The 13,624-nt window shown below is 41.5% G+C and overlaps 1 protein-coding gene across 5 annotated transcripts in view; it reads left to right on the forward strand.

Moving 5' to 3' along the window:
* CAPN6 (calpain 6) overlaps positions 1 to 13,624 on the forward strand; it is a 62,729-nt gene that overhangs the window by 35,610 nt on the left and 13,495 nt on the right. For all 5 annotated transcript variants that reach the window (XM_080554443.1, XM_080554444.1, XM_080554442.1 and 2 more), the window contains 7 exons: positions 2,439 to 2,570; positions 3,034 to 3,242; positions 3,613 to 3,805; positions 6,756 to 6,949; positions 8,669 to 8,746; positions 9,984 to 10,176; positions 13,181 to 13,303. In XM_080554443.1, the coding sequence (XP_080410569.1) occupies positions 2,439 to 2,570; positions 3,034 to 3,242; positions 3,613 to 3,805; positions 6,756 to 6,949; positions 8,669 to 8,746; positions 9,984 to 10,176; positions 13,181 to 13,303 (1,122 nt within the window). The remainder of the gene's footprint in view (positions 1 to 2,438; positions 2,571 to 3,033; positions 3,243 to 3,612; positions 3,806 to 6,755; positions 6,950 to 8,668; positions 8,747 to 9,983; positions 10,177 to 13,180; positions 13,304 to 13,624) is intronic.

Below are 13,624 nucleotides of genomic sequence, written 5' to 3' on the forward strand. Positions count from 1 at the left end.
CTGAAGCATGCAGGGACCGCGGTGGAACTGGTGAGGTGCTGTCTCTGCACTCTGCTGTTCCGTGTTTACTCTGGACCCCAGTGGTCAGCAAACGCTAATCTCGTCCATATGTCTGGCATTCAGCAAATGCTGCTCTCTGTTTTTTATCTGAGGATTGTGTGAGATATGAGACACACTTCAATTAAAAAAAAAAAAGTGTTTAATGTGGTTGTTTTTGGCAAAGAACACCAAATAAGATAAGATATTTGTAATGCGTGGTAGGGCTTGCTTTCTTTCAAAGCCAATGAAAGTTTTGGCTTCCTATAGTGACAGAAAAGTTTGAACAATTTTAATCCTGGAGGATCAGTTTATCCCTTGTTCATTATGCAAGTAAAATAACATTTTGAAAGGAAAAACAAACTAGAAATTATTACTACCAGACATACGTGGAAATGGGGTATGCAACTTGAGTCTACCAAAGCGGGGTTTGGAATTTTTGCTCCCAAGTATCCAAAATGGGATCCAAGTAAAGGCTGAGTGGTACTGATGTCAACTGATAGCAACCTCTGCAACAGGCAGCTGCATTGGTTTGTGTTAGCTGAAGTGCTGGTCTGAAGTTCCTGTTACTGTTCCATGTCAGAGCACCCAGACAGGTGAATGAATCCATCTTTTCTGTAGAAGAATATATTGTACGTGGTCAGGTTTCCTCTTGCTGACCATTTTGTTACTCAAAATTTTTGTTAAGGTTAGTTAATAAGCTTTGAAGTTTTCTCTAACTGATGCCACATGTAAGAACTACTGACAGAACAATGTCACGTAATGATCAGTCATTTGTTGGCCAACAGGCATTTAAAATTCCTACCAGTTGCTATTTCATGAGAAAAGTCTCATGCCAAATATTGTATTCTTAAAGAAAGCAGCAGCAGATCCCTGCGTTACATATGCACACATGCATTATGTACTGACATACAGTGAGCCACCCTAGGCTGCCGTCTGCTAAACCAGCCCAGGAAAACAGGCTTTCAGCTCAGAACTGAGGTTCTTTTTTCCTCTGAAAAGAAGTTCAGCTGGCACTGGTTTCTAACAGTACCATCAAAGGGAAGACTGAGAGGTTTTGACGTGCCTGTGGTGTTTAGCCAGGCTTGGGCTGAAATTTTGTATTTTGGGATCATCATCTAGAATTATCAAAAGACTGTGAGAATCCACGAGGTGAGTAGCACAGCTCCTCATTCTGCTGCTAACGAACTGGAAAGTCTGTGGTAAATTTGGAGACTCCTGCCATGTTGACGTGAGGTGGAGTTAGTTATTCTGCATTTCCAATGCCTGGATATGAGGTCATTTCCTTCCAACAGTGGTGAAACCTAGGGTTATTCTTATACTGTGAAACAGCAGAATTTCTTACCAATGTCTGCTCTCCCGTCCTCTTAACCAGTCAGCAAAGCAATGATTCAGATGAAGCATCATGAGCAATCCCAGTGTTGAAAGCAGTGAGCTGCATCTCAACGATGGGATTTTCAGATTGCCTCTTTCCCAAAGTATCGCTTGGCCCTCTCTGAGACTACGAGGCCACATATGTGGCAGTTCAGAAAAACCTTTCTACCAAGGGTAACAAACACAGTATTGCTGTAAAATGTATCCCTGCGGCTTCCCTGTGTGTGATGATAGTTAGAGGTGCTCCTTTTAGTGCCTTGACCTGCAGCCTATCCCTTGGGAAAGACACAGCAAGGGGGCAAGCTGGGGAGGAGCAGGGAGATGCCACAGCTATGCTTTGGTGAGAATCTGCTTGTAAATAGGATGGAGACAGGAAAGCAATGGGAGAGGAGGAGCCAGATCAAAGAGAGGAACAAGCCCCACAGACTGGGAGGCATGTTTCAGACATGCGCATGTTTTCTGCCTTCTTCAGTGCTGAGTGGCAGTGGTCATTGCAGCAACTCACACTGTTTGTGGAGGAGGGTTTCCAGTCTGGCAGCCAAGGGAGTGGCAATGACAGAAGAGCTTAGAGTTCTGGCCTCAGTAGCATCATTTCCTACTAATTTTCTACTTTTCTTGATTTTTTTTCCCCCCCCGTCAAAGTCTTTCCCTGTAATGTTTCCTTCTTTTCCTTTCACTTACTTTCAGCTCCACATCAACTGCCCTAATGTCAAATAAGTCTTCCAAATACTGAAGTCCTCAAAGATCACTTGCAGCTGAGAGCAGAACTAGGAACTCTGGCAAAAAATGGCTGAATTCTGATGATCAGAAAAGGCAACACAGTCTACATATAAGAATTTTAATAATTCTGTGTATCCTGACTTGTAAATATATTCAGTGCCAGAGCACTTTTGAATTTCCTGGTATAGAATCTCTGTGTTTTGACTGGGAGAACAGCAAATGTGAATATGATGTGGAACGTGTGGGGAGGGATAGCTGGTAGAGGCATGCTGTGATCTTTTGCAGTAACCTCTGATTTGCTTTGCTAGGATCTCTGTGAAGACCCCCACCTGTTTGTGAATGGAATCAGCTCCCATGACTTGCACCAAGGCAGCTTGGGGAACTGCTGGTTTGTGGCTGCATGCTCCTGCTTGGCTCTGAGGAAGCCCCTCTGGCAACAGGTAGGTGATCAATGTGCTTGGTGCATGAAATAAGGCCAGTAAACCCTGGATGTTTCCCTCACTATCAGCCAATAATTTTCCATCTAGGGATAATGCACCTCTGACGATTGGTGAATTTTGGTGGATTCCAATCTTCCCTTTCTTTAGAAGTTCATTTTTCCTGTTACGAGACCTCCTCACCACACAGTTTCATTGGGCACCAAGGAACACATACAGCAAAGCCAGAGGGTGCAATGGTCATTCTCTGCAGATCGATTCAAATATTGCTTTCCTAAAAGTGTATTTGAAACAGGGCTATATTGAACTTTGCACCAAATCCACCATTTTTTTCATTGCTTCATCTACTTAAGGTCCACTGCTTTTGAAGCTGAATACCACACAGTGCATGCTCAAGGACACTGCCCTCTGAATAAAACTTAACATAGTGCATTTAATGACCTTTCCCTTTTGCATATTTTCTCAGGTGATTCCAGACTTTGAAGAACAAGAATGGGACTCTAAAAAGCCAGAGAAATACGCTGGGATTTTCCGTTTCCGTTTCTGGTGCCTTGGCAAATGGACAGAGGTGGTTGTTGATGATCTGCTGCCAACAATAGATGGGAAGTTGATCTACTGCCATTCCAATGTGAAAAATGAATTCTGGAGCGCATTATTGGAGAAAGCTTATGCAAAGTATGATTTAATTTATTATTTATTGCCCTTTTAGACCTCAGTGCAGTCCCTTCTATCCGTCTGCTTGTTTCATCTCTCAACCCTATCATACTTTCCAAGGGTTTTAGGTTTGCTTCTAGTAGAGAACCTTAAAAAATGAAAACTCTTTTTTTTTTTTTTATCTGCATGGAAGAGTGCAACACACTGTACTTAGCAGCCCAAAGCCTTAAGGATCTTTCCACTCCTTTCCTAGCAGGTGCTTACCTGCAATCTGCAGTTTTGCTTTGTTTTTTTTTTTTTTTTTTCCACAAATACATTACCTACATTCAAACCAAATTAGAGTACTTCTAACAGCCACTTGGTGAATAAGAATGTTCTGTGTTACCTCTAGGCTGGCTGGATCTTATGAAGCCCTGGATGGAGGCAGTGCTGCAGATGCAATTGTGGATTTCACTGGAGCAGTGGCAGAATCTATTGACTTGGTACAGGGCAAATACAGTGAGATTATATCCGAGCAGATGAAGCTGTTTGAAGACTTGCTGAAAGTGCATAAAAGAGGCGGGTTGATCAGCTGTTTCATCACGGTACATATGGAGAGCTGGATATTAAAAGTTTATTTCAATGAACTTTCTTATCTGGAAAAAAACAGTATTAGTAGCATAAGTATATTGAATGTTTATCTGTATGCTTTGGAAAAGCTTTGTGTGGAGAAAACTAGCAAGTTGACAGTGTTCTCAGCCAAGTGCAACTCCAGAGCCACCAAATACAATCATAAAACCACAAAGCCACTTGTGCTTTCGGCCACACTACTGTGGATCTGGAATGCCATTCTTTCTGAATGGTCACAGTTGTGTATTGACCCGAGGTTAATCCACCTAGAATGCCCTAATTTACAGGCCAGATGGCAGCATTCAGTTTCTTTATTTCCTAAGGAAATTCATTTACAGAAAACATTTCTCCTGGCACTAAGCTGCTGGGACTTGCTGACTCTGCTTGTGACGATGCAGTCAGTGGAACACCAGAGCAGGGCTGAAAGGCTGAGCTAGCTTGGCCACTTAAGCACTCTGTTTCACGGATGGGGGATTTAAAGCAAAGATCTTGTTGCTGTCATGCTTAACTATTTCCTACCTTGCAATCTGTAGCGTTATTGCTAAATCCATATTAAATTGATGGACCCCCGGTGTAGGTTCATTCAGAAAATCTCGTGAGTATTACATTCATTGTGCAGTTTTCTACAACAACAGGAAATCAGCCGTGTTTGGAGGTGCCTGAGAACATCATCTGTCTAGCTAGGCCTGGCCATGCACTGCCTTGTGCCAGTACCATGGTACCAAAGAGGAACACCTGGTACTTTGTGGGAGATTAACTTGAAACAGAGAACTCTGCTGGGATAGAAGAGGAGTCCTGAACTGTTCCTCCCAGCAGAACAGGCAACAGCTCAGAAACAAATTCTTCTAGGTCTTTGGTGTTTGTACCTTTGTCAAGAGGTCTGAATTTGTATTTAAAAATAATTCATTCCATCTGGTTTGCTTGGACCAGGCCATACTTACTGGTGTGATGGTTATTAATAGTGTTTATGGGATGACAGGTTGCTCACAAATGCTGAGGCAACTCAGTTTCCTAACACAGATCTGGTGAGGGATAGACAAAATAGTTGTAATTTAAAAAGCAATTAATTAGGCAGTTGTAATGCCTTCAGTTCTTCCTGGCATTGTATTTCTGCCTGTCAAATTAAACATAGTTATTTCTAAACTTGATTACATAGGGACTGTTCCTATTGGTTTGGCTTGACTCATGTGCATTTATCACTTTTTGATAGAAGCATTATACTCTCCATCTAGCAAGCTTCATTGTGTGTATTTAATACTCAGGTGGCTTCATTGCTGACTTACAAACATGTCATCATTTTCCTTGGATTTCAGAATAGCCCTGAGCTTCACCATTTGGAAATTTGAACAGACGGTGGATATTTAAATTTCTCATTAAAATAAATATATAAATGGTTTCAGAATGAGGTGGGAAAGGCAACCCAGCAGTATAGGAAAAGCCTGGGGATAATAAAGGCAGCAGGAGAGGTTACAGACTCCTGTGCTCTTTTAGTTGTGAAAAATGTAAGTGAAAGTGTTACATTGGAGAAAGCCCAAACCTGTTGGAAATGTCAGCCAGTCTTGATGTAACACATGAGCTGATTCTTTTGGAGTCGTTGTCAGTGAAAGGCAGAGAGGTCTGGGCGAGAGTCTCACTTGCAAGGACATGTCTTTTCTGATTTGATAGAAATTTCTCTTTTGACTTTTTTTTTTTTCTGATTTCTTATCTTTGGGAACGAAACAGTTTTGTATCAGTGCAATGCCTCCCTGAGGAGAAGGACCCTGTCTGTTTAGACCAGAGAAATTTTGAAATGGATAAAAATATTGGGGATAGTACTACGTGCTGTTCATAATTCTAATAAGTCCTTCTCTCTCCACCAGAGCAAAGGCTTGCTTGGTCATTGAACTCTTAATTAGATTATTACAAGTTATACATGGGGATCTGCACTGAGTCGAATCTGCTGTTCTTGCTGTCCAAGAGATATATGTCTTAAGGCATGTGGGTTATGGCCCCATACAGGCAAGAGAGATTCTGCAAAGCTGCCCATGCTGGCTTCAGGTAGGATGTGATGAATCCAGAGGCATGGCCATTTGGATTGTTTCTGCCTTGGAAGCAGCATTATAGCACTGGCACAGCTTTAATTTTTCCACTGTCCTGCCTGGTATGTGTTGCTCAGAAACACTGCTGCACTAGCTTTGTAAAGGGCCCGTCATTCAGGGCAGCTCCAGCATCTGTATCTGATGCTGCTTTTCTGGTTTTAGAGGTACTTAGAAGATTTTGATCTGGATGTGTTAAATAAAATTCCTAGGAAAGCCTGCAGATCTGCCTGTTGCCGTATGAGAGAGGCCTGAAAGATCAGGAGTGATGTGAAGGAAACATCTGATAAATGGCTAGAAAGCTTTCTTGCTTGTGCCTCGTGTTTTTATCCCTGCAGATAGTGCAGTGATTTCCTGGGTATCAAATCTACCCCAACACAGAAACGGGCACTGGACTCACTGGTAAGTCCTTAGGCCCTACATAGTGTCCAGCTGAGGACACAGGCAGTGCTACATCTGAGCATAGTCATCAGTATCCAGAGGGCCGTTCTGTAAAGATGACAACACTTCAGAAGGGCTGATAAAGGTTGTCTATCAGCCAGTCTTTAGCTCTCTGAGGCCAGGAGGAGACAATGTCCATAGCAGGCAGCGTTCTAGGCTCTGGCCTTGTCTCCTGGGACTTGCCTGGCAGTACCACAGCTAGGACAAGACTAGCAAGCCACTAGTTTGAGCCCCAGAGCTGTTGGTTCCCTGCGTAATCAAAGCACTTGGCAAGAGAATGCATAGTTGTGTGAAAAAAAAGAAATCTTCCCTATCCTGCTCCTTGAGTGTGTAGATGGCAGATGCCCTCAGTGACATGAGTTCTCTTTTTTTTTTTTTTTTTTTATTATTGTCATTTTCGGTGCTACAGGCTTCCTCTGGCAGTGCCAATGAGGTGGAGACAGCAATGGGTCTCATCATTGGTCATGCCTACTCAGTGACTGCAATTCGAAAGCTGCACCTTGGAGAAAGGCTCACATTCTCTTTTAAGGCAGAAAAGCTCTTCATGATCAGGCTGAGGAATCCCTGGGGAAACAGAGAGTGGAATGGTGCCTGGAGTGACAAGTAAGTGCTGCAAATCCAGTGTCAACGGAACAAAATTGTGTTTAGGGCCACCAGAAGTTAAATGCATGATTAAACGCTGAGACGCAACATCAGCCTGCAGTACTCAGAGATGTCTGAAATGTTGTGCTGCCTCTTCCCAAGCATAGCATTCTGTGAGCAGATGAATGCATCTGGGAGCAGCCAAAGAGATTATGACTTTCTGGACCTTAGTATACATCATTCTTCTGGCCCACTGTATGATGAGTAGAAAAATAGCCTACAATTAAGGTGATGAGTCAAGAATATGAGGTTTGTTCCCAGCTTCACCAGTGGGTTTGTCTGTGACTCAGTTTCTCATCTGTTTTTGGTAGCTACTGGGGAGGGTATGAGTCTTTCATTCTTAGCTAATTGAAGTGACTGGTGAAAAATGCTGTAAAATTGCCATATTTATAACTTCTTGAATTATTTTATGTTCATTTTTAATGTGGGCCATGAGCTTAGCAGGCAGCCCTACAGAGTTGGAAATGATTGCTGAAGGGGTTGTATTCCATTGCTGACAATTAACTCATGAAAAACATTTAATTAGGATGTTAGAGTTCAACGGTGTGCTTACCAGCCGCTTTTAGTATTTAATAATGCAATGCTCTTAACAGCATATTAAGTTCCTATCTTCCATACTGCAGCTAGCAAAAATCTATTACTTTCAAAAAGGATTTTGATTCAGATGAAATACTGAGCTGATAAAATGCAAAGAAGAGTTGGTGTGTCTTGTTTAACTTAAGCCCAAGCTCTTGTCTTGCACAGATGCCACTCATTCCAGTGGAAGCACTGAAGACTCTGATGCTGGACCATGATTTTTGGCCTAACAAAATAAAATTGAGAATTTCTAAATTGTTAAAGAAAATGTCTGTTATGGCAGGCAACTTCACTTGCCTCCTGCCAAACACCTTCACCTTTATCTTCCAAGTACTTGTAGAAAGGGAATGAGGTCTTGTGGCTCCATTTTTCGTTCCTGTAACACATAAGACAAAGAGCTCGTGTTGTATTCTATCATGTTGTCTGATCTAAGCATCAGAACACTTACATTTAGGATCCTCTGCTCCCTGCAGTTTGGGGACAGAGGCATGTCCCTCTGGGGAGCAATGCAGAGCATGTAAATACATGCTAATACAGGCAATGAAGTGTCTGTGTGCTGTGCTGTTACTCTGGAAACTGGACACTAGGCATGTACTGCCCCAATTTCTTCTCAAAGGTTCTCTGGGGAAATCTAGGAAGCCCTCATGCCTCTTTTTCTTAAAGAGATTGAAAGACAAAGATGATAATCTGGTTTAAGTGAAGCATTCAGTAAGCTCCTGAGAAGGGAATCCAGGTTTCTTTGAAAGGCCTTTAGGAAGTGGAATCAATCTCATATGACCTTCCAAACCAGCTGTTTAATGGTCCTAAGGGAGAGTGTGACAAAAGAAATCAATAAAGTTCTGCTCTAGTTTTGCCAATTGCCATTCACCTCCTTTTTTAAAGTAGCTTTCAAATCAATCAATGTTTTTAAACTCCTTATGTAAGCCACACACCTTTTTTTTTCCTGAATATCATCGTATCATCTACCCTTTTAATATTCCAACGTTACCTTTATAAAAAGAGGCCATGAGAGAATTCTACTTGTGATTATTCTTTCAGATGAGAGTATTTACTTTCATTCACTACATCTTTGTTGTTGTTGTTTGTTTCGTTTTTGCCTTCTAGCTCTGAAGAATGGAAGAAAGTCAGCAATGCAGAACGTAAGAGCTTGGGACTCACTGTTGAGAATGATGGGGAGTTCTGGTGAGTGGGAGTCATGTGGAGAATTTGCAGATAATGGCTACAATGAGAAATTGTCATTACCTCTGTGATTTATCAGCTTCAAAAACAACTTTTCCAAATGGATAATGCATTATCCAGTCCTGGCACGAGGTCTGTTTCTTTTAAGCTCTCAAATGATGACAGAGAAGAACAGGAAAAAAACGGATTAAAAACTAGGTGAATAAAATGAGTTGTTCTCAGTAAATGTGAGTTTTGAACACCTTCAAAATCTGTTATATATATTTATGACAGTCACTCATAATCCAAAACAACACGTGCTGATTTACAGACAGAACGCCAAATATTGAACACGTTATCAATTCTGTTTACTGACTGCTGTGTAGGATTTCTAGGGCAACCATGACTGAGGTATCTGTAAATACAATTGCAGCAAGTGAATTTTGGTGTTTGTCATTGTTTTCCAGCGTATGGAAAAGGTGTGTTCATTTTCTACAGAAATTCTAGAACTCTGTTTCCACGCTGCTTGGATCCAACAAGGCATTCCAGCAACATCTACAGCAGAACTGCTAGTCAGGCGCGGTGTGGAAAGTCTTCAGTTTCCTTGGCTTTGTCAGAACCAGCAACCAGAAGCCACCTGTAGGGTTTGGTCCTGGGCCATTAATAAGCCAGGAAACTATAGTAGTCCACAGATACCAAGCTGTTCTCTTTTACAAAGAGGGAGCAAATGTTTTTTTTACTTGTAGCCTGGTCTGTTACCATGGCAGGCACAGGCTATAGCATTGAGATGGTGCTAAATAAAAACTACGTCCAGAGTACTCACATTTGAGTCATGTTCAGAGACACGTGTAACAAGAAGGACCATAATAATGTTCTTGAGGAGTGGATTGTGCTTTGGTTGCAGGTGATCTCTTCTGCTATTGCAAGATGTAAGCTATCAAATCCAGACTGCTAGATACAACCTTTCCTTTAGGCTCAGGTCCTGCAACTGAACAAATCCAGAGCTGACCAAACACCCTGAGGTGACAGTTTTTTTAATTCAGTTCTAAAGTAGTGTGATTGTGGCTTCACAAATATTTCCACGTGGAGAAGTTTCTAGTGAATCAATTTGCCCACTGGAAAGTCGAGCAATGCCTACTTTTAAATTACCATAGGATTTCATGTGTTATTTTGGCTCTTTGGGTGAATAGCATTGATTATTAAAAAAAAAAAAAACAACACACAAAACAAAACATGATTTTCTTGGTGTTCTGTGGAATAGGATGACGTTTGAGGACTGGTGTAAGAATTTCACTGATGTGGACATCTGCCGAATTGTGAACACTTCCTACTTCAGTATCCACAAGACCTGGGAGAAGAAAATGATGCACGGGGCTTGGGCAAAGAATTCAGAGCCCCTGCTAAATCGCTGCGGTGGATGCTTTGATAACAAGACCTTCCTTCAGAATCCCCAGGTGGGAGTCTCTATTTTGTACAGTATTGAAGTATATGCATTTTAACTAGGGTTTTTGAATGATCCACCCCATTCAGGAGTCAGCAATGGCTACTTAACAGAAACCTCATTGCAAGTGTCTGTTCTCTGGGAGTATGCTGGCTCCCTGTGTGTTTCAGTGAGTTCTGCGAAACCTTTCAGAAGTTTAGGTATTTGCTTAGGACTGATGAGTCAGGCATGCCAGAATTAATGAAGTCCTGCCTGGACTTCTTTGTTTCCCAGTTCTAGACAGACAGCAGGGTCTATTTTTCTACTGACAGAACTCCATCCCCTTAACGTCCTTAAACATCTCGATGATTTTGTCTACTATAGCTAGTTAGTATCCCTTTGGATTCATCTAAGTTTCTCAAAATACCAAGTTTCTTCCCCAAGCTCACCCTCTCACCAATATTACAAAAAAAAAAAACCCTTTCTTTGTCTCATCCTACCCGTAACTTTTAAGCTATTCAGGTTCTCTCTTCATCCATTCTAATGTAATTTCTCACTTTCCTTCTCCTCTCAGTGGGGGTATATTTTCAACTCAGTGCGTGGAAATTCAGACATAAAACCCTGGCTACTGTCAGTGAGATCTGGCGCCTACTGCTTTAGTTATTATTTTGAAAATTGACCTTTCTGTTCTCTCGTAACTCACTACATATCTTAGATTCATTAAAGATGTTCCTTTGTCTGCTTCTCTGCACTTATGGGAAGTTTCTGTCAGCACCCCTGAATTTTCATAGCAGGATATTGGAGAACTGCAGCCTTTGCTGTTTGAACTGGGAGCAATCTCAGACTCCAAACTCATCCTGTCATTTTCGTGTAGATGGAGAAGCAGTTATTTACTCCTCTGTCTTATGTCAGTGCCTCCTTTCCAGAAGGTGATTTTGTTCAGATATTCCCATGTATGATTCTGGATGTATTTCAGGTGCTTGTCTGGGTCTCATTTGTAAGTGTTTAGCTGCCACAGAGAACAAAATATACATGTTATGGCTGAGTACGGTGCCTGATGCAATGGAAATTTTTATTCCAGTTGTCTTCAGGCTGGTTGATTAAAAGGCTCTTAATAGCAGTGCTGGAACACACTTGTGTTACCTTGGGGCCATTATAAATAACTATGGCACATGTAAGGCACCCTAAGGTTAGGCTTAGTGTTACAGTTAGGGTTATGTTTAGGGTTGTTTGGAAAGAGAGAAGGCTCAGAGTCCTGTTGTGTGTGGGGTTGTGTAAAGGCTCCCCAAGGGAGTTCAGGTGTACCCAAAGGCTTCCGTTGGGAGCACTTTTTGATGGTCTCACATCTATCTGTTCTCCCTCTCCCTGACTGACATTGAAGCCTCCTTGAAGTTCATCTGTACCGAGAGAAACTGTGACACTTCCATTCCTATTAAAATAAGGGAATTTAAGCCAAGTATAAACGTATTCCTACAGCTACCTGTTGATTTTCAGGTTGCTACCCCTTAGGACAGCTGAAATGTCATCAGATGAAAGATAATCACAGTTGCACACCTCTCATCTGACCAAGAGAGCTCTCTTGCACTATCACATCTCCATTTCCACACCTCCATTTGCTCTGGGACATCCTGGGCTGTCTGACAAGATAACACTGCATACAGTTCAACAAGGGACAAGAATAAAAATGTACTGTATGTTGCTGCATGTTTTTATCTGAATTTTTAGATTCGTGCTGCAGAGGCTCTTTACACCCCTAGGACTTCCTCTTACAGGGTCCTGTGCTTTCTCTGCCTCAGTGTTAATAGAGCACACAAATAAGTGTACAAGCATTGAGTTTGCACCATGTAACAGCCAGCTCACAATAGCAGGCAGTAGGCGCATAAGAGGCTGATCTGGACTGTACATCCTAGGAACAATTAATGAAGCTCAGAGGCTTGGGAAGGTATTGATTTTCTTTCCAAAATGGCTGTGCTTCAGCCAATGCTAGCAGAGGACAATGCTTCCTCTGTGTGTGTGTGAAACTGCCTGAGATGATGAGGGTTAGTGGTGAGAAATGGGAAGGATGGTGCCTTATTCTGCAGAGCTCTAACCACAGAGGGATGTGAAGTCATTACAGGGGATCATTCCACAACAGTAACCAAGGCAATCTCAGTACCTATCTCAGAGCAGAGCTCAAAGAGGATTTCAGCAGCTCTTGGAGGAGCAGGGAGTTGAACCACTGATGAGGTTTCTCTCCATGCTAGTCAGAGAATTTCAGCTTAAAAAATCAGGGTGTGCAGTGTACGTAGTACCCAGGTGTGCACCACTGCAGTTTTATGCTTTTATTTATTTGCTTCACATTCAAAAGCATTTGAGAATGGAAATTTAGTTAGATTGAAGAGCATCTGCCTATACTTGGCATAAATACCACCCTCTTCCCTTCCACTGCTTCTAACAACTTCGATTTGCCCCCCTGTATGCAAGAAAGAAGTAAAATCCAAATGAGTCTCTAAGAGTGAGTGAATTTGCATGTTTAATTCTTAGATAGAGTAGATTCAGGGAAAAAAATTACTAGTATTTGGAAGACTCCTTCGTTTGCAGGTCACTCATAAAGACGATATTTGAAAGTCACTGGCCCTGGTTAGATATTCAAGTTGAAAGAAGAATCCAGAATGATCAAAGACCCTATCTGGAGTCTGTCGATTTAATTTTTTATCTAACTTCTGATTTATGTATATCTAAATAAAAGATAGTCTTTTGCTTTCACAGCAGCTGTTCTCTTCTGCTGCCTCAACAGTTGTTTTGTAATATTGTCTCATGCTGTCCTGTTAGGCGATTTACCTGTTTTTTTTCTTTGTTGTTTTTTATTTATTTATTATTATTATTATAGTATTAATTTTCAGCTGCAAATTGCTGAAAATATCTGTTATGCAGAACTTTCCTTGCACCCACAAATGTATTTTCAGTGGCTTCCTTTGTACGTATATATTTCCTTGGTGATGACTTTATTTTTAGTCTCCTAAGGAATTAACAGCTTACCCTCTTCTCTCTGGTACTAGTACATCTTTGATGTTAAGAAGACGGAGGACAAAGTGTTGGTCTCATTACAACAGGAGGATCGGCGCAGGTACAAGAAAGAAGGGAAAGGAGAAAACATCATAATTGGCTTTGAAATATTCAAGGTAGGCAGCCATCTGCAGTACTGGTTCAGAGTTTGCTCAGCAATCTGGCTTCATTCTGGCAAATGAGGTATTTGGCAGATAGAGGCATGATTATCACGGAAGGGTCTGGCTCTCCTCTCCACATGGGCTTTGCATGTATACTGCGTTGTCACCAGAGCTGACATTAGACAGACTATCTGAACTATATTAAATTTAGTTTAATTCAAACTGTATTTGAACTAAAGGAACATAAATCATTGTTCCCTATTGCAAAAGAATTTTAAGTGCTTTTCCTTATTCCAAGCTTTGAGGAGACAGACTGTATTTTCATAAAAAAGAATA

This window comes from Anser brachyrhynchus, assembly GCF_964034855.1.
Source record: "Anser brachyrhynchus genome assembly, chromosome: 13".
Classification (NCBI taxonomy): Eukaryota; Metazoa; Chordata; class Aves; order Anseriformes; family Anatidae; genus Anser; species Anser brachyrhynchus.